Source organism: Lagopus muta, chromosome 3 (genome assembly GCF_023343835.1).
Source record: "Lagopus muta isolate bLagMut1 chromosome 3, bLagMut1 primary, whole genome shotgun sequence".
In the NCBI taxonomy this organism is placed as follows: Eukaryota; Metazoa; Chordata; class Aves; order Galliformes; family Phasianidae; genus Lagopus; species Lagopus muta.
In genome coordinates, this window is record NC_064435.1 from 42,547,888 (window position 1) to 42,569,423 (window position 21,536).

General features: G+C 41.8%; 1 protein-coding gene across 5 annotated transcripts in view; it reads left to right on the forward strand.

The window, feature by feature from the left end:
- The window catches only part of KLHL14 (kelch like family member 14), a 69,530-nt gene extending 49,033 nt beyond the window's left edge, over window positions 1–20,497 (forward strand). For 3 of the 5 annotated variants that reach the window (XM_048939470.1, XM_048939468.1, XM_048939469.1), the window contains exons 6-9: window positions 5,780–5,970; window positions 6,201–6,359; window positions 9,023–9,180; window positions 9,846–12,526. In XM_048939470.1, the coding sequence (XP_048795427.1) occupies window positions 5,780–5,970; window positions 6,201–6,359; window positions 9,023–9,180; window positions 9,846–9,986 (649 nt within the window). In that variant the 3' untranslated portion in view covers window positions 9,987–12,526. Of the gene's footprint in view, window positions 1–5,779; window positions 5,971–6,200; window positions 6,360–9,022; window positions 9,181–9,845; window positions 12,527–14,647 lie in introns of those variants that run through there. The other 2 variants (XR_007375769.1, XR_007375770.1) reach the window with 2 other exon arrangements.
- Window positions 20,498–21,536: the final 1,039 nt, after the last annotated feature.

Below are 21,536 nucleotides of genomic sequence, written 5' to 3' on the forward strand. Positions count from 1 at the left end.
CTTTACAAATTCTGAGATAAAACTGCAGCGTGCAGTTGCTTCCCATTTGTCTCCTAATTTTTTTAAACATTCCAGATTCAAAACTCCACATGCCAAACCCTGCAGTGCTAACTCGTGCAAAATAACCATGGACTTTGTGCAATTACTGGTTGTCCGAGTGCAGTCTGAAGGGTTTTTCTGAAGTCTCTGTAGTATCCTGTCATGTTACCTGACTGAAGTGTTATGATGAGTTTGCAGTAAACAAGCAGTAATTATAGACAGATATCGTACAGAGAGCTGAAACCTTCATATGTTGACCACATCCCGTCTCACCACACCAGCCATGGAGATCTCTCCTCAACATGACTTACCTTGTCAGAAGACTCAGAATCCTGGGTGGTCTTTGAATGAAGTTGCTGTCAGCCAATGCATATTAGAGTAGCATACATTTTAATCCTGCTGTGTACCGAAGAGCAGAGCTGCGTGTGGACTTGAGCAAGGGCGTGTAAAGATGGCATAGACATAACTCTGGATCCCAAATCCTAACCTAACAGGAAAAAAGTCCCCTAAACCTGATCTGAATGATGTGTGTTTCATAGGAAGAATGTCAAAGGCAGAAGATCACAAGTAATCATGTTTTTATGAAAAACTATTCCAAAGACGATCCATCTTTCAGATGAGCACCCGTCTTTTCATAGAACCACTGTACAAGATATCCCACATCACTCTCCTGGGACGCTCTCCGTATTTCCTGTGCCATCAGTACTACCATTTTTCAGTTGTCCACAGTGTTCAGGTGCCTGGCTCTCTGAGTATCTGCAAACAGACTCCCAAGGAGCTCATGTGGCTGGCTGAAGGGTTGGGTTTGTTTGACAAAGCTCAGAAAGCAGGTAGGTGATTGAAAGTTGGAGAGCAAAGAAAGGAGTTCTTTCACCTCCACAGTGGGCAGTTGTGTGGTACTGGTGAATGTGGTTGGTAATTCCAGGTGCTGAATACAAGTTGTGTCGTATCCTGCAGGGTGCTGCCACCTTTATCCAAGAGTTAGAAAGTCTGCTGAGCTTTATGGTTGCTTAGCAGCTGCCCAGCAGTAAACTGCAACATGTTAGTGTCTTAGAGACATACGATCTATAATGGTTTAGGTTGGGAGGGACCTTAAAGACCATCCAGTTCCAGCCCCTCTGCCGGAGTCAGGAACACTTCTCACTGCATCAGGCTGCCCAGAGCCCCATCCAGCCTGTCCCTGAACGCTTCCTGGGATGGGGTTTAGCACATTACAGTTTTAATTAAATATAACGACCTACTCATACATAGTTCCTTCGGCTAGGGACTGTACTTTGTCATCTCTTCTATTCAGGATACATAGGATGTAGACTTGTCCGTTATTTTTCTATAAAGTCTCCTTGGCATAGGGGCTGCTGTTGGAAAACAGTGATTTTCAGGTTTCTGAAATGCTTTTAAAAGTTAATTTGCTTATCCTTAATGACTTTCTCAGAGTTGTTACAGCCTTTAGAGGTAGGGCCTGGCCCTGACAGTTTTTAGGTCATACAAACTACAGGGATCTTTTATGCAGTCTCTTTCCCAGCTCCTTAGTCAGATAAAGTTCTCATTAAAGTCAATAGGCTACTTTTCTCCCTCTAGGAGTACAGGGTCACGCCCTGTATCTGCTGTTATAATGCAGGCACCGTTGACAAGACAGACTGTTTAATGGGTTCTTCTGAGTCATTATGGTCCATCAAGTCAAAACCCACTTAGGAATTTTAGTCTGAGAATAATTGGCTGGATAGACTCCTTTGAAATGACTGCCAGGTAAATGTGGGTCTCATTCACAGGCAGTACGTTCTCAAGTTGAAAATCTGTATGAAATATTTGATGAGTAAACTTTTATTTCATATACTAAAATCCATATCTGATTGATTTTACTGTTTGAGCTATAAAGAAAAATCTAATCCCTGCATGGATTCAGAGCCGTCAGCGTGTTTTGCTTTAACGCCACGTTTGGCTTCTTTTCATTTGTAGCATATCTCAAAAATAGTTGCCTTTGAAAAGTGTGCAGTGTTTTCAGGTGTGTGTTGCTGAGAAAAGCAGCAAATGAGTCATCAGTTATTGAAATACTGATTGGCCCAAGCATGCAATGAGAGTGGGATACCGTTTGGAGAGCAGTCCAGTTACACTAACAAGTTTAATGGAGAACCAATCTCTGAACTTGTAGAGTGAGTTGCAACTGAGCACCTCTGTCCAGTGCTGTTCCAGCCTACCAAATCAGCCCAGAGCAGGGCAAGGGGTGGAGAAAATTTATAACTTTCTGTTCTTCTTACATTCCAATTAAAGTTTTTATTTAAAAAGACTGTATTCTGCTAGGGCATGGAGAAGCAAGCACAAGTGGATCTGATCCAGGCTGCCTTCTCTAATTAAGCTGAGTGGAGTGATAAAAGAAGCTGCAAAAAAACCCAACCAAACAAACAAGAAAAAGACAGAAAATAATTTTATGTTTTATTTTAGCCTCTGACTTCAATAATAGCATTAACCTTTGTTAAAATGGCTTTTGCTTTTTAAAAGCAAACCAAACACTCTAACAGTGACCGTGTAGTAAGATCCAGATTCTGTTGTGAATGTTCTGTTCTGTTGATCACTCACAGTTTTATACCTCAGACCGTTATTTTGTGTTCCACAGCATGGATTCATTTTTGGTAGAAACTAGAAGGAAGTGTTAGAAATGTTTCCCTTTTTGTGCATTATGAGAAAAGTTACTTAGGTTGCTTATTGAGGGAGAGGGTTGGAAGGAAAAGCATTTCAGAGACCAGAAAATGTCAGACACTTGCAAGCTCTGAAGAAAATCTCCAAATAATTGTCTTATTGTCCATATTCACATTCTAAGGTGCATTCCAGCTACTTAATTAGAGTGGGTAGTCTCTTCCCAGTTTTGTAGGAAAAGTTGTCTTGTGAAGACTGCTGCATTATGTTTTAATCTGAATTTACAACAATTTAAAAAGCCTTCCCTTAACAGCGTATCCCTTGTGTGCTCTATTACTGAGAAGTTAAAAACCAAAAACCTTAACATATCAGTGGCAGGAGCTACTGGGTAAATAAACATTCACCTCCAAGCAGAAGAGTGAAGCGTACTGATGCTCTCATTTTTGCTCCTTATAGTGACACTGTGTGGATGAAACCAGGAGTACACCTACAGAGGGATGTTCACAAAATCTCAGTTATAACAGTAGTGCCTACCAGTAATACCTACCCCCTTTGTTGAATTTGAACTGAAAAAATAATAATAATAAAAAAGAGAGAGAACCCGCTATTCCTATATAATACTATATACCTACTAATTGCAGTAGAGTTTGGTTTTGAAAATTCATTCTGTTGCACTTTTTATTAGGTTTGTTACTGAAAATCTGACTAAAATATGTCAAGAACTGCAAGAGCAGTTTGTTCATGGTTTGTCAAAGGAGATGGCTAAGGACAGATTGATGGGCACAAGAGCACCCCAAGTATGGATGCTGGTAGCGCTGCAGGTTTTTGCCAACAACAGCAGGGCCAGAGGAGATGTGAGCTCTAGCTGAGCATTTCTCAGCACATTTCACAGCACATGCCTGTGTAGGATGTCTAACTGGATGTGACCTCTGTAGCTTTTCCTGCTCCCAGGAGGGGAATGCGGGCTGTCTTGCCTGTCATATGCTCTCAGGAAGCATATAGGCACTTGGTTTCCTCTAACGCTTTTACCCGCTGTCAAATTAGAGTGAAATCAGCCAGCAGGTTTTTGGTGAGGAGACAACATTCAGACAGACATGGATACACGTACAGTGTAATCAAATAAGCTTTGTTTCCATAGAAAATCAGGCTAAAAACATAGATGCACAATTTGCTGCCCGACCATGCAGAGCAATACATGCCATCAGCTTCTATCTACCCATTGACAGATAAATTAAATGGTCTTATTTAATTCGTCAGTGTAGTTGGAGGCACTTAGCAACATTCATTTCCTCCTGTTTGCATCCTTCCTTTCTCTAGGCATATTCTTGAGGAAGTACTCAGAAGCCAGAGAGCACCATGTTAGCTACAGAAGTAGGCTTGTGACCCAGCCTGGCCTAACTGCAAGGCTCTGGGCTCACACAAAGTGAAAGGGTGGTGAGGCACTGACACAAGCTGCCTAGAGAAGCTGTGAGTTCTCCATCTCTGGAGGTGCTCAAGGTCAGGTTGAATGGGGTCCAGGGCGGCCTAGGCTGGTGGGATGCGTCCGCCTATGGCAAAGCTGGAACTGGCTGTGCTTTAAGGTGCCTTCCAACCCAAGCCATTCTATGACTCTATGACTTGTTTAGTCCAGGTTCTGGTTTGGAACCAACGATTTTGCTCAAATTCTGTGTTCAGTTTGGGGCTCCTCACTACGAGAAGGATGCAGAGTTGCTTGAGCGTGTGCAGAGAAGAACAAAGCTGCTGAGAGGACAAGAAAACAAGAATTACGAGGAGGGGCTGGGGGAGTTGGGTTTGTTTAGTCTGGAGAAGAGGAGGCTGAAGTGAGACCTCATTATTCCCACAGCTATCTGAAACGAGGCTGCAGCAGGGAGGATGTCCATCTCTTTTCTCAGGTGACAAGTGATAGGAAGGAAGCATCCTCAAGTTGCAGTACAAGTTTTGTGGTCATTACATTGCATATCAGGAAGAATTTCTTCATGGAAAGGGTGGTTGGGCATTGGAATAGGATGACCAGGGAAGTGATGGAGTCTCCATCCCTGGAGGTGTTTAAGAAATAGGTAGATGGAGTGCTAAGTGATGTGGTTTAGAGGTGGACTTGGTAATATTAGGTTATGGTTGGATTTGGTGATTTTAAGGATTGTTTCCAACCTTAATGCTTCTATGATTCAAATCTAGCTTTTGTGCTGTGCTTTTTTTTTTTTGCCATTTTTTCTCATATCATTGTAACTTAGAATTAGAGGCCTCTACCCTGGCAAAACTTCCTACCACGGAATAATCAGGGGAGCGTTCCCTGACCATTGCTTACACCAAGTAGGGTCTCACAAAATGATCTTCTGCTCTATTTTTTCTTCAGTAACAGACACCATTAACTTTAGAGTCACGAGAAAGACAAGCTAATATATGTCTAGTAGTCATAACCAGAAAAAAATAATTATTTCCCTGCATACCTGAGTTGCATGCAAAACCAAACAGGTGGCTAAAACTTTTCTCAGAGTTAGCCGGATGGAGCCAGACCTTTTTTGAGTTAAAGGGTAGAAATGTAACACTGTGCCCAGGTTAAGGAAAGTTGTTCTATTTGCAATACTTGCAGAAAGAAGAAAAAAATGATAATTGAAGAAAAATTTTGATGATGTGGTTCTCTTAGTAAATTGGGAACAATGACCCTTGAAGGACCATAAAGAAAGTGAATGTCAAGATAATTTATTATTGTTACATTATCTACCTCATTTTTCACTGTGTCTTTCTGAGTTGTTATATCTCTTACAAGGTATTGCCCCGAACATTAATGAGCACCTTTTTATCTTCCACGGGTGTGAAAAAGCAACAAACAGCTTTAAAGAAAAAGGAATTTTCTGTCAGACTTATGTGTGCTTAATTGTTTTGACACCAAAAATAAGGTGTAAGGTATTCATTTGACGTAGAATGTGTATTTGATTAGCAAAGCAGACAAAGTCTTTAGGATAAATGCAAGCATGAGAAGCTTCTGGGCACTTCAGAAAGTATCATTTGGAATAGCAGCTATCTTAGTTGAGGGCGTCAGCTGGATTTTAAAGAGGGAGTGGCTCATTGGTTGTTGGCTCCTGTTGTTTTCTTTTGCCCTGTCCTCCAGGAGAGCCAGCTTCTATGCCTGCCGCCTGGACAAGAACTTATATGTAATTGGTGGAAGAAATGAAACTGGCTATTTGTCCAGTGTGGAGTGCTACAACCTGGAGACAAATGAGTGGCGTTATGTGTCTTCCTTACCACAACCTTTGGCAGCCCATGCAGGAGCCGTTCACAATGGCAAGATATATATTTCAGGCCAGTATCTTTTACAGTTCCCGCTATAGAAATATTTTATATATATATATATATATAAGTTGAGATACATACATCTACATCTACATCTACATATATATATATATATATATATACATACATATACATATATACATAAGAAGATATAAAAAAAACAAAACCCAGGGCTAAATTCCTGCTGGAGAACAGCATCTTTATTTACAATAATCAACAGAGGTGCATTTATTTTGCAGGAGGTGTTCACAATGGAGAATATGTCCCCTGGCTGTACTGCTATGACCCTGTGATGGACGTCTGGGCCCGAAAACAGGACATGAACACAAAACGAGCCATCCACACTTTGGCTGTAATGAATGACCGACTGTATGCCATTGGAGGAAACCATTTGAAAGGTCACATTTCTAACAGTGAAAAAGCATTTCAGTGTCACCCATCTCCTGATAAAGAGTATTTTTGTTAGACAGTCATTGTTAAATGCATTAAAATACAGGCAACACAATTTAACAGGACACTTGAGCCAGCAATTTTAAAAACATTTTATGCAAATTATTTTAAAATTATAACAGTACATTAAATATATGAGTAATGAATCCTTTAGATAATAAAAATGGGAGCTTCCATTACTCAAAGGCACGGACAATTTGTCATTACCAAGAATTCAATGAAACAAACAGATTATTCTTTGACCCGAAAGTACCAGCAATATTTTCCTCTGTAAATCATTTTCCAAATTGTGCAGTTAGAGAGAGCTTTATTCAGAGCAACATACAAAAACAAGCTCCAGATTTAATGAGAGAAAAAAAAAAACAGCTATTAAATATTAGGACTAAGCTCTTTAGATCCCTTTTTAGTATTAAATATAGCTTGTTAATTATGATTCGTTTTAGAGATCTCTTGTTTTCATCTTCTGAAAAGATTTCATGTTAAGCTAACTACTGCTTGGGCACCTGGTACTTTTGTCTTAATACTCACATGCCGTAACTATTACTGTTGAAGTAGAGAGATTCTGTTATTCTGTTTAATCCAACCACTCAAACAAAAAACACAGCTCCTATTCATTGTTCTCTGAAAATATTTGACAGTATAATCACTTTATTTTTTTCCTTTTGCTTTCTTACTTAAGGAAAAGAAACAACTAGGAAACAAACAAACAAACAAACAAAAAAACCACAAACAGCAAAAGAGAAGATGAAAAGAGAAAATTGTAATGCAAAAGGAATAGTAGGAATGGTGATGTTAACCGACAGTGATACCATGCCATGTGCCTGAATGACTCTGGCACCCAAGTCCCAGTGAGACTGTGACATCTCATGCCGCTTTTCAAGATCTGAATGTCCATACAGAGAACAAAGTTGACGTAGTTTCCAGTTAAGAGTACTGGGGCACAATCCCTTGCAGCTGGGCTGATGTGCCTCTGTTCCCCACACTCAGTTATAATGGGTCTTTGTGGGCTGAACTTCAAAAAGTAACAGGGGTAAAATCTGCCAACATCTGCAAAATTTGTAGAGGTTGCAGAGCACCACAGTGTTGGTTTTGTTTCCTACTCAGTTAACCTATTTAACACATCCCAGTCCTGCGATAGGTATAACACTTGCCTTGATTTGCACAAGCTTGAATTGTTTCCATCTCCCTTCTTCACCCAGTTTCACCTCTGGGAAAACAAGCATTGCATTTTTGCCTCTTTAGCTGCTGCCCTGCATTGCTGCCCTTCGAATTGCTTGCTGTTTGTTGTGAGAGGCAGTTAACATCTAGACTTTTGGAATAGTTGGTCTCTGGAAGGAGGGCCATTCGGGAATATGTCTTTTTCTGTAAAGTGAAGCAAAGAGGAGGAAGGGGGCTGAAGTGCGGATGAAATGTAGTAAGTTCTCCACTGGGTCAGAACTGCAGGGCTCTGATAGCTCCGTGGCCAAGCACTTCTTTGTAAGGCTGGATTGGCATGCCTCTGTCAGCAGTGCATTTGCTGCAACACAGCTAGGTGTGTGTATGCTGCAGTTTATTACAGAGCTCTCTGACAGATTCTGGCACACAGCAGTGGCCTTTCTATGGCTCCTAGAAAACATTGACAGAAAAATCATTTCATTACAGCTATTTGTTCCCTCCTACAAGAAACTTCATTTTGAAATACCAATAACACCAGATGCCCTTTTCCAGAAAATCAGACTTCTCTTTTCTACTTTGCCTTGATGGAGAACATAGCAATGTCAAGTAAAGCATCCTAACAGGTTAAGAAGACCATAATCTTCTTTCAGTACCCTGATTAAAAAAATAAAAAAAAAAAAAAAAGGTTGTTTGAGCTAGGGAAATGCCTAAGTACTACAGCAGGAACCAGGACACTTGGGTTCTATGTCTGCATTCAGCTCACTTATTTGTTACTGAGCATCACAGCTTGAGAGTCTTGAGATGTATCTGCCCTTTGGTGATTACAAAGCAGCTGTTGCTTGGAGCCATTTTCTCTCTCAGACATGGAAGAGTGGCACTGCAGTTCTTTTGGTGACATTTCTGTTGCCTTGAAGATGTTGTCACATCACAGATACGTGCTTAGGGTACACCTTAAAACAACTTGCAACTGATCCTGAATACTAGGTTGTTCTGGGACCAAGTGGCATCAACTGTCTAAGCTCCACTTTCACTTGGGAGACATTGATTCCTGAGCAAAACTTAACCTGTTTTTTTTTTTAATAGTTTATATCTGCTGACCTTTGGGAAAGACTGCCTGGATAGTCTCCTACATGCTCAAACGTGCATTAGCACTGATGAATGAGGAGGAATATTGCTTGAATTTGCTTTGTTCATTTTTATTGAGTGTGCTTGTGATTTGTAGAAGACTGTGGAACTAATGGTAAAAGCTTTTAACAGATTCATTTGAACTGAAGTAATGGGATATTATCATTATAGAAGATGGCTTAGGTGTATATGGTAATATTGAAGAAAATTGAATAGTGATGTTGTAACAATGCAATTGCAACTATAAGTTAATACATTTAACAGTAAAAATATATATGTCTAAAATAGTATGCCGTAATTCATGTTCTTCTTTCTCAATGCTGCTACCCAGGTTTCTCCCACCTCGATGTAATGCTTGTGGAATGCTATGACCCTAAAGGTGACCAGTGGAATATCCTCCAGACTCCCATTCTGGAGGGCCGCAGCGGTCCTGGCTGTGCAGTTCTTGATGACAGTATTTACCTTGTAGGAGGATACAGCTGGAGCATGGTGCGTACTTGCTTTCTGCAGTGATCTTTCATTCCTGCTGAGCTATTGCACCCAGAGTGTATATTTGTCACAAGGGACATAGAGAAAGAAAGGGCTGAAGAACAGGCTGCCTAGAGAAGTTGTGGATTCCCCATGCCTGGAGGTGTTGAAGGCGAGGTTGGATGGGGCCCTGGGCAGCCTGGTCTAGTTCCTGACTAGTGGTTGGCAACCCTACTTGCAGAAGGAGGTTGGAAGTAGATGATCTTTTAGGTCCCTTCCAGCCCAAAACATTCTATAATTCTATGAAAGTAGCTGCAGAGACAAGTTTTGGTTTGGTTTTCAACTTGTGGAGAACATGTAGTGCCTTTTTACCTCTGTGCTTTTCTACTTCAATGAATTATTATCATATTATACTCACTGATAAGTAGTAATGTAAAAATAAGATGTAATTTGGTAGGGATTGTATGCCTCTAGCTCTGCTTATAAGGAGCTTTGTAAAGGAGCCTGGTTTTCAGAAGCTGGATGCTCTGCCCATAGGAAAACCAAACCTTCCTAAGGGTTCTTAAGTTAAGGCCCAAAACTGTGAATCACTTTTGAAAAAAGAAATAGCTTTGCATCTTTAATGCTCCCAGGTAACTTGGACTTCACCTAGGACACTTTCAGTACAACTTTTGGTTCTGTTTCAGGGCGCCTACAAATCTTCTACTATTTGCTATAGCCCTGAGAAGGGGACTTGGACAGAGCTAGAAGGAGATGTTGCTGAGCCACTTGCAGGTCCTGCTTGTTCAACTGTGATACTGCCAGCCTGTGTGCCGTACAACAAATGATAGTGGAGGAGCACTGACACGGACACTGATTGCATTTGGGAAAATAATGACGGGTGACGTAAATATTTTCTTAGAACAGGATTCCTGTTAAACAAATCTACTGTAATTGACCCTTTATTCCATATTTACGCTTTAGGAGCAAACTAAAAGAGAACAAAAAGAAAGCGTTGTCCCATCTCAGATAGAAGCCAGTGTCTTATGAAGCAAGTAGCTAAAACACACCGAACATTACATGCTGACAGACTGCCATTTCAGACTGATTTTAACTTTTTCCTGCTGCAGAAAGATTCCTCACGTCAACTCTAACTTTAAAAGTATGAAGGCTAAATGTTCAGACACAGCCTGAAGAGACAAGATCAGTATTGTGCATTGTATCTACCTGCATGTGATCTGTGTTGAAGTCATGAGGATGTTGTTTTCATGAATGCTTCAGAATTCAGATAGTGAAAAGCTCACTCTGCATTGCAGAATTGTCTCCTCCTGAAATCCTAACCTACAGCTACTACACATGCTCTGCAAGCAACACAGGATCAGAAGATTATAGAAGGTAAAGAAATGTCGTTCAGTTTTTGCACAGCTTGTCATCAAATACACTCTGCCTTCAAAGACCCCATGTGTAAGTGTTGTGGAAACCAAGACTACACTGAAACCCATGCTTTACAGAGCACTTCTTTCAGTAGCCAATTTGGGGATTAGGGTCAAATTCTCCTTGTCACACTTGTGTAAAGTCAGAGTTGTTTCACTGAAATCACATGGAATGACGACTTTCATGTTAGTATAGCAGAAATTCAGTCCTACACCTTAAATTCTGGGTTCATAAAGTAAGTTATTTCCATAACCAAGTAACGAAGCACCAGAACCCTTCCTTACTTTTTCTCACCCCCCCATTAGGAGCACATGTGCTAGTTGCTTCCAAAGACAACAAGACTGCATTTAACTGTAAATGTATTACTTTAGACTATTAAATGATTGCACACAATTTTAGAGGGGGACTGCTGAGTAGTTAAAATACTCCCATGTGACTGGTCTTAAATGAAAGATTTGTATTAATGATCCAAAGTAACATGAGGCTGGACTTTCCACTGCCTTGTAGCTCGTGTAATCATTTACACAATGCAAAGCAAGTTCAGAGTGCTTTATTTCAGACTCGCTTTATGAACTCTTAGTTGCTTGCACAAATCAGACTGTCCATGTTTTTAAGCTTATGTCTTTCTGTCCTGGCATTGCAGAAGCAGTGACAAAATCTGCAGTCCGGTATTTAACATAATCATCTACACCACAGCAAAATATATGTGGAATTCTCCTATTGTGGTTTACTGATGCTACATCCATTACTCTCAAGACCATCTTCCTCACTGATATAAAGTGATATTGCTCCATTGAAGCCAGTGTGCTTTGATGTGCTTCTGGCTCGTGTCAGATAAGAATCTGGCCTTTAATTTGCTTAGTTTTAACTGGCTGCACCAAGTAAGAGGCAAAGCAATCTCACATGCTGCATTTTCAAGCTTGTGCATATCTTTCATGATAGGTTGTAATGCTAATGCATTAAGCAAGGAGCAGATGACTGCTGGAGGTTGGTTTCTACTGCAGAGGCAATAGACGTGAGGAGGAACTCATTATTTGCTTTGCAAAATAGAAAGAGGACGAATGTATTCAGAAATTACACCATATATTGAAGCTTGAGAGCAATATAAATAATGGAGAGCAAATACTGTGGGACTGTTTCTTTCTGGCATCAGTCCAGTTTTATTGCAGTACAACTCCTGCAGAATTACGCAGATGTAAAATTGGAGTAATGCAGTGAAGACTGATAAGCATACACATGCAATAAACCAGTTGATGAAGTAGCTGCATGCCTGGAAAATGTTTAAACAAAATAATTATCTGAAGATGCTAATATTTGAATGTGTCGTTGGGGAATTTTCCAGTGAGCATCACTAAGGAACTCGTAAAGGTGGAGTGTATATCCTGAAATCTCAATCCATTTCTACTATATAGTGCAATCTTAGTTGGTTTTGTATTTATTTATATTGTTCAGATCCAAGGGATCCCTTGTAAAATATATTTGGTGCAATCATGACTTTTTTTTTCCTGTTGAAAGTATATAAATATAAATATATATTAAAAGGAAACTGTCAAGATACTAAGCGAGGAAACTTAGAACAACATTTAAGATCACGCTAAGGTCTGCCACTAAACACTGACTGTCACTTGTCTCTACTGAAATGCACCATCTTAAAGGACATTTGTTGTCCTTTTAAGTGGTTCTTTTTTTTATCAAGATAATTTAAAGATTTAAGAGGTCTCTATGTAAATCTTTCTATCCTTCAGGAAGGCATGACCAAGGAAAGTGCTAACTGAATAAGTCACAAAAAGAATGTAAATTTTGTACAGTATTAGACTGTGTAAATGAAGCTTGCTCGTAGGGGGAAAACTTTAAATAAAACCTTATGTACTAATTCAACTGTCTGCCATATTCCTACTTATAAAGTGTATGTATAAATAATAACTACATTAAATTCTTTGGAACTTTTTTATCATGTAGATGTGTAAACTTCCTTTATTTTGTGGCCATACGTAACAGTCTTGTTGCCTCCAAGTGCCGTTGCTCAGTGTTTCTAAATGGCATCGTGACAATACAGAGAAGCAGCACCTTCCCATGAGCACAGTGCTTGGCCTCAACACAGAGCAGAGGCAAGGCAGACCTGGCCCCTTGGTTTGGAGCAAGTGAGAGCTGTGCTGGGGCATGGCTGAGGGTGTAATGGAGGAGTTACAATCACAGAGTCTTAGCATCATTATCATTGGAAAAGACCTGTAAGATGTCCATCCATCAGCCCATCCCCACCATGCCCACTAAGCATGTCCCTCAGTGCCACACCTCCACGTTCCTTGAACACCTCCAAGGACAGTGACTGCACCACCTCCCCGGGCAGCCTGTGCCACCGCTGCCTCACTGCTCTTTCTGAGAAGAAATTTTTCCTAATATCCAGCCCTGGTGCAACTGAAGGCCATCACCTCTCATCCTATTACTGAATGAAATGACAGGAGGATCTGCACCGGCTTTCTGCTTGCTGTCTGCTCTTTCCGGGCACTCGCCTCACCTTCCAGAAGCAGGTGTTCTTTGGATCCCAAAAGGTTAGGTCAGGAGAATACTTGGGTGCTACAGTGCTCAGGTTTACAATGCTTGAGTGCCCTGCATTTCTGTGGTGTGTGGGCTGAGATGAGCGTCAAGCTGAAGCCCGCCTCTGTGACAGTGGAGGAGAACTCTCGCTGGCAGTAAGGCACAAACAGAGCAGATGTGTCTCAGGTTCCGGCCCCGATCGGGCCAAAGGGAACATCTTTTCCGTTGCTGGTTCATAGATGAGCATCTTCTGCAGGAGTTCCACACTGAGCCTGCTCCTCTGTTCTCCTCTTGCCCTGCCACCCTCCCTGCCAAGCATGAATCTCCTCTTGCCCCTCAGGACAACGCTCTTGCCTAAGCACTTCTGTAAGCTGGGCACGGATAACCCACTGACCAGTGAATGGAGACATCTCTTCACTCCCAGCCGTGAACCCCATCCGTGACCCAAGCAGTGTGAGATGGCCAGATAGCTGCTGACATGCAACTCGTATGCCTGCCCTTAGGGAGGGCAGAGATTTAGAAATCGCTTTTCACTGGTGATAGCATTGTCTTCAAAGGTGCTGTGCCCCTTTCTCCCTGAAGCTGCCATTGTTTTCTGTCATATTTGCTCTCCTTCCTGCTTTTAATACAGTGATTTAGTAAGGTTAACTGCATTTGGGAGCCAGTTTATGAGAAAAATCCATACCAAATCTCTTTATATGCCCTTCTTTATACTGTAATCGGTCACCAGTAAAGTACCGTAGTTGCTTTGTTTTTAAGGAACAGACCATGTTTCAGCTTCCTATTTACATGGAGCTTTCCAGGTACGGACAAAGGCAGAAATCACAATGAGGTGATTGCTGATGAGGGCAAGGTAGTAATGCCCGGCAGCACTTAAAGATACACATTCTCATTTCTGTTGTTAATGCAGCAGCAGGAAAACATCAGAGCTTCGGTCTCTTGTGTTCAAGGCAGGGATGGAGTGACAGCAGTGCTGGAGGTCAGAGCAGGAAGGAAAAGTACACTAATGAATTCTGGTGGGTTTGTAATGCCATAAAAGATTCAGTTAATCTGCAGCATAGATGTTGATCAGCAAAACTGAACCTAACTCTCTGGACCTTGTCAGATATATTCTGTGCATGTCAGTGTTCCACACCAATTACAGATTTTAGAAGATGCTCTCATGCAAAACTATATGCCCTAATATATAAGTCAGCTCATATGTAACTAAAATTAAAATCTGACTGTGGCAAATCTCTGTGATCCTGATATATGAAAATCCAAATAAATGATTTGTTCCCAGAAATGAAAAATAACTTCAGCAGGAAATTTCAAAATTACTTATGCAGGATTAATCCAGTTCAATGAATGCATCTTGCGTTGATTAATAAAGCATTCCTGAATTGCAAAGTAAAAAACGAGAGGAGACTTCTGGTGCTGCTGTGTTTGTGTATTTCTGAAGCTAGAGAGAAATCTGCTTTTACAAGAGATGTGGTCAACCAGTGTAAACAGAAATTAAATACAAATAGTGATTTTCTAATTGTCTGTTTTCTCCCTGCAGCAGAAAACTACCTTTGTGTCATTGATCCTTTTCTTGAAGAACACAGGTACTGTGTTACCTGCCACAATATGGGATGAGCATCTAACACGGTTCTACAATGACTCCAATTAGCATCCAAATGACGTCTGTGGGTTTATCCGGAGAAGAAAGGCAGAACTGGAGCTATTTTCCCCCAGTTTCATGGCACACGGAGTGCTCCCTCTGCCCAGAGCCCTGGTCAAGTAGCATTTGATTTTAGTTTTGATTCAAGTTGCACTTGAATTTAGTTGTCCTTACAAGTGAACAGATAAGAGGGAATCTATTTAGAAATTAAAAACAAGGGAAGGAGATTCAAAAATGCAGCATTTTCCCAAGTATTTCTTTTCCTTCAGCATCTGCACATGCACACAGAAAATCAGTTGGATTCATTTAAAGTGGTATCAGCACTTCATCTAAAAGGCTCTTCTTCCATTTGGAAGATCCTTTAATCACTGCAGTGTTTTCTAAAAGCATTCATTGCAATTTCAAAAGTTGTACTATGAAAAACACCTTCAAAATCCTTCTGTTTCCAACTTCTTTCCAGCTTCCTTCTCTGCCAGTACAGAGAAGATCAGGAGATTTCTTTCAGACCAACAGAACTGCAGCCTAGAGCTGCAATACGTTGAAGCTTTGCACTGGGATCTTCCCTTCACCAACAAGCCTTGCCCCGGTCAGGATATGATAGAACTGATATTCTGGCATTGCTCAGGATGGAACGTACTCTTCTTAACAGTATTTGCAGGGTGAAAACCATCATCTGATTATGCAGGATTTGGGTGTAAAGAGTACAGCATGATAAGCTTTACTGAATGGTTTTTACTTACAGGCTGCACAAAAGATGCATCAACTCACTGCAGGAAAGTAGTAGAATCACAGAATCATTAAGGTTGGAAGAGACCACTGAGATCACATAGTCCAACTGTCAGCCCACTCCCACCATGCCCACTATCCACGTCCCTCAGTGCCACATCGACAAAGTTCTTGAGTACCTCCAGCAAAAAAATTCTGTTGTCTTTTAAGCTCTTTGGCTTCTTTTAGTGGAAAGACATTAAATGGCATTTGTGAAAAACACATTTGCCTGGCACACTTCTTCTTCCACGTCTTGTGAATTATTCTACAACAGTACACTTTTGCCACAATATGTTCTCCATCAGTTTCATAAGCAACTGAACACTGTCAGTACGCAAAATGAAAAGACAGAAGATTTTCCAGCTGTGCTTTATTTTGGCTAGAATAAAGGTGCCATTCTCTGGATTCCCTCTTCTTATTTTCAGAATGGGCCTCAAGTGAAAATAAATCTGGGAGCTATAGGAATTTGTCCTTCTGATCATGAAAACACCAGCTCTTCCCTTTGCCCTGTGAGGAATGCAACCAGAGATGAGCCTTGGTTGATTCCAGTGTGGTTGTTTATTCTGATATTGTTTACCATGTCTGTGCCCATCCCAAATTCATCCTACGAAATGTATAATGTGCAGCCTGGTCTAATGGTTGGTAACCCTGCCCACGGCAGGGGGGTTGAAACCAGATAATTTTTGAGGTCCTTTTCAGCTCAGGGCATTCTATGATTGATTGGTTGATAGTACTGCCATGGTGCAAATAAATCCCCTAGCACAGCCGCTGCCAACACCTCATTTCCCCAGACCTGTTTTCCCTTCTTTGTTCTTCCTTAACATTGCCACTTCTGGATCTGGCAATGGCAAGACCAGATACTTCTGCCTCGTTGCATGTTTCATGTTGGCAAATGCCATGCACTGGCTCTATAGTTCAGTGTGAATAGAGTGTAATCAGACAGCTCAGCATTGTGTGGCTTCCCACTCTCTTCCCTCCTCCACTGTCTGCAGTGTGCAGCTCACCCCAGTGTTCCCTGGGCCACAGGACAGGTACTGACAGAGAGGACTCCGAGAATCATTCTTTAGATCTGGAGCAACACTCGATGGATGACATCCTCTACTCATTGGTTCCAATTAGAGGATGAACTGTCCTCTATTTTCCAAAGCGTGTTATAATTTTGAATGGGTTTCTCATGGGCAGTGGGCTACCATAGGAAATCTCATTTTGACAAGTACTAATTATGGACAAGCCAGTGGCAGACTGTAATCTCTGTCATGAGAGCTATCAACAGGGATGCAGCGAAGGCTTTAACAGTGGGTGGCAGTACTTTGGGTCAAATTAATCACTTCCATAATGACAATGAAATCAGTAGAGCTTTGGGATGTTAAGTTTGATAAAAGAAGCCATTCTGTTCTCTGTCTGGCTATTTACATCACAGCCTGAGCTAATCTTTTGTTAGGCTTTTCAGGGCTGGGGCTTCTGGGGGGAGATGGAGGAGAGAACAAAGAACAGCCCCTCTTGCAGAAGCAATGCTTTCATGTCCAGATCCGAGCTGCTGCATGTGGATTAAGGAAGTGTAAAGCAGACAGCCCCAGATTTGCACAGGCAATTATTCCAAGGCACACAAAAATGTAAGTGGCACTTTTGGGGATGCAATCTTGGATGTGCCGATGTGCACGGTCAGCTCTGTTTGGCCTCAGCTTTTGCCAGAGAGATTTAAGAACATCTCTTCCACTGCATTCGCATCCTTCAGCCATGCCGTAGGGCCTGTGGTCTGAAGAACCTCACTAGCACAGGGTATAGGCAACTGCCAGACACAGTGTGCAGATGCAGTGAGGGGCAGAGGTGTTGGGAAGCAGCCGGGTGAGCAGATTCTGCATGTAATGGTGCTACACTAAACTGTGTCAGATTTTAACCTGAGTACAGCTATGAGCTCACTTGCTGGGAATGATTCATTCTGCTTTACTCTGCTTCAGACACATATTTCATGATTTGCTACTAATGGCTTTTTCTGTAAAGCCAAGCCTTAGAACTTTCCTCAGTTCCCTGCATTCATGAGGATGCTCCATCAAGACCCTGGGGGACCCCAGGAAGGGCCCATGCAGGGGCTGGGCAGGAGCTGCTACCTCCAGCATCACCCAGTGCATCCCACCATGTCTATGTGGACACAGACACAACAGGAGGCATTGCAGCTTGTGTAGGGCACAAGCACAAAACACATCTGCTTCTTTCTACACAGGACTCCTCCATCCCCTCCCCTATCCATTAAGGGATATCTCCCCATGTCCTCCGCATCTTCTGGCAAACTATCAAATACTGCTGTTGAAGACAGCAGCCCAGCCTTCTGTTCAGGGCTACAATGGACAGTTTTCATTTCTACATCTGTAGTCCCACACCTAATAGGAAGAATCAAATGTAAAGCAATGTCGTTCCATCCACCTGCTTAAAACAAGAGTGGTCACAAAAACACCAAGGTCCTAAAATCCATATAAATTGCTAGCCAGTGTTCGGGATCTATTTTGTAACTGTGCAGAATGATCTGCTCTTTTATTAGAATGGTTAAAGGAGATTTAGAGGGAGGAAAGAGCATGGTGACTTCCAAGGGAAGAGTGAGTGATTCAGTGCAAAAAGGGTAAATTTCATCTGCACATTCTTAACGGCGAGGACATTCTGCACATCTCAGGAGTGCACTAAGTGGTGCAGTAAACCAGTAAATTAGAAGAATGTAAATTCTTTAGTAGGAATTGCACGCAAGGGAAAAATGCTTCCTCATGCTCATATTTGTTTTCATGAAAATAATGTACACTCTTCCTAAAATCAAACTGGTACAGAGCTGAGTAAGACATCAAAACCAGTAATAGATATTACACTGGACTAGGAAATGGCAATGACACAATTATCTTTCGTGTTTCTGATGATCACTGTGATAAAGCGAGGAGCTGGCATATTCTGAGCCTGGCACAGAGCGAGGAGCATTGTGGTTCCCTTCCCCTCTCACTCTGTCTGTCTTATTTATCTCTCATTAAACTAAATTGTATTCTTATTGGCTGACTGACCTCTGATATTGTTATTAATTGATTTATATAGTGCCTTTTGCAAGCCTCGAGGCACTTCAGAGAATTGCAAATATATACGGGGATCACTTCACCAGTCACCTAAGTGCAGCCACCTTTAGGGTGGAAACAGCAGCCACTGCAATAGCACTGGAAATCTTTTGGGTTAGCAGGGAAGGAAGACTGATGGAGTCGACATTTCTGCAATCCTACTGCCCAGGAGCTGCCTTGGAATCAGACTGGAGGTGAAGGAAATTGTAAAGAAAAATTACCCGTTCACGCCAATTATGAGTTAACAGAGTGGATTTGAAAATGAGTGTGAGACATAGAAAACCAGCCTCGTGAATTCAGTACCCACGTGAGCTGTGGGGAGGCCTGTATTTTCTTCTCAGAGTCCTGACGGCCACATACACCTCACAAGTATCATTCTCCATGTCAGACATTTGGAAAGCTGGCACAGATTTCAGTCTGGACACCATGTTTAGTATAGGACCAAAGCATCTCTAACAGAAGGTTGAGCATCCAACCTTTTGGCTTTCCTGGGCCACACTGAATGAAGAGGAACTGTCTTAGGCCTTGTGAAAAATACATAATATAGTTAATGTACATAATTAACAAAGCTTATTTTAAAATATTTTTTATTAGAACAAAAGAGAGCGACACAACATAAAACCAGTGAGATAGGTGACCGTTTTTGTGAAATTAACACATCATCCAGGTTCAGTGGTGGTGCCTGCAGATCTTAGTGAATTCTCAAGATGTTTGCCAGAGATTTTTTATGAAATCTTACCCTTCCTGTACTTCTTCTTTGACAGGAACCCCCAAAGGCCTCAGTGAGGGGAAGGGCAAATTCCTTCACCTGGGGAGGAACAACCCCACACACCATGACATACTGTGGCTACTGAGCTGGAAAGGATCTAGCAGTCCTGCTGGACTCCAAATTGGACTGAGCCAGCAATGAAGCTAAGAAACTGGAAACTAAGGCAAATGGTGTCTTGGGCTGCATGAGGTCAAGTGCTGACAGCATGTCTGGGACAGATCCTGTCCTTGTGCTCAGACCTGAGGAAGCCACGTCTGAAGTGCTGGGTCCAGAGCTGGGCTTTCCTCTGCAAGACTGACCTGGTCACATAGGAGAGTCCAGAGGGCCATTAAGATGCTAAAGGACCTGGAATACTTCTGTGCAGAGAGGCTGAGAGCTGGGACTGCTCAGCTTGAGATGAGGAGGCTCAAGGGGATACCATCCATACACCTGAATACCTGAAGGGAGGAACAGAGAGGTTGGAGCCAGGCTCTTGCCAGAGCGCTGTACTCAGGGGCTGCCTGAGCAGGCCGTTTGGAGAAAATGGACTCCAGATAAGACGAACAATTTCGTCTCCGTACCTGTAGCTGTAGGGGGGGCTGGTATACACCTTGAACCTGGGCTACCTGTGGGGTTGATAGAGACTTTGACCACTTATCACTGTAATAGTGAGGGTAGGGCACTGCGAAGAGGAAGCTTGTAGAATCCTGCTTCACTGGAACGAGTTGCCCAGAGGCTGTGCATTCTCGGAGATCTTCAGATCCGCCTGGATGTGGACCTAGGCACTAAGTGTCCCTGACTGAGCAGGCGCTGGGCTTAGTGGCCCCTTGCTGAGTTCACGGTTCTGTGATTCTGTGGTTCCATGAGTGATGAAGAGAGAAATGCTACAGTAGGCTAACACACACATAGAAGGTGGCCACCAATTATGGCTGTATCTCGCACAAAAAGCAGCACCAACCTCCATAAAAGGGCACTTTGTCCCATGGCAGTACCACATCGATGGTCCCTTCACACATCAGCGCTATATTTTCAAATGTAGGAGATGGCAATCATGTAGTGTAAGTTCTTGAGCATTTGCAATAAACATTTCTAAGATTTTTTTTCTTCAATTATAGATGAAAGGCTTTGTGGGTGTTTTTGTTTTTTGTTTTTTGTTTTTGTTTTCTTTTCAGAATATTATAGTTTTGTCTTCATTTGAAACATTTGAATGCCTCTAATTTAAAAAAAAAAAAAAAGAATTCTGCCCAAAGGTGCAAAGAATATCAGAAATACCTTGAAATGCTAGGTCATTCAAGATACTTAGACCAAAGTGAAATGTATTGCATGTATCTGAAGGTTTCCTACCCTTTCTGTTAAAATGAATCCTGAATGAGAAAAAGTGCACCCCGCTTCAGAACAGCATTAATTTTACTGGCTACATTAACAAGCAGGTCTGCATTCGTCTTATCTTTCAAGAATTGTATGCCTGATTGCATTTATGTTCTCATTTAGCATCTCAAAATGGGCACTTTCTTTCAAGAAGGGGTTAGTGCATGACTCACCCGCTTAGTTAATCTGACTAATTAGCATACTGTCGCCCATTAACAGCATTAGAACAACAACTGTAGCTCTCACTACCTCGCAGTCTGGAAAACAGATCTCTCCTACTTCGCAAGGACATTTGTTGCTCCCTGTCTTCTGTTAACCACGAGGTTATTTATCACACCAACGCAGGATTTGCAGATAACGTTGGAAAGGGCAATATAATTCTTAATACCCTGCAAAACCTCACAGCCCATAATCTTTTCCAGTGACTTACTGGAAATTATTCTAAAATTAAGTCCTTAACTCTGCAAGAAAGCTCTCTGGAATCCAAGCTGCTCTCATGCATCTCTTCAAACTTCATTGAATTAAAAAATGATGGTGGAAATCAAATAAGTTATTCTTATGTAGGGTGATTTTCACTAAGAGCATTGCTATTAAAAACTTTTGCATTTCAGCCAGCCACTGTGGTCTTGAACTTACTTCCCACTGATATTCCATGCTCAGGAGCAGTCATGCTTGGATGGAAGTTAGTGGGCATGGTGGTGGGTTGGCAGTTGGACTAGATGATCTTAGAGGTCTTTTCCAACCTTAATGGTTCTGTGATTCTATGACTAAGATCTGTGTCTTTAGATGAACAGCTCTTCAGGAAGCCGCACTGCATGCC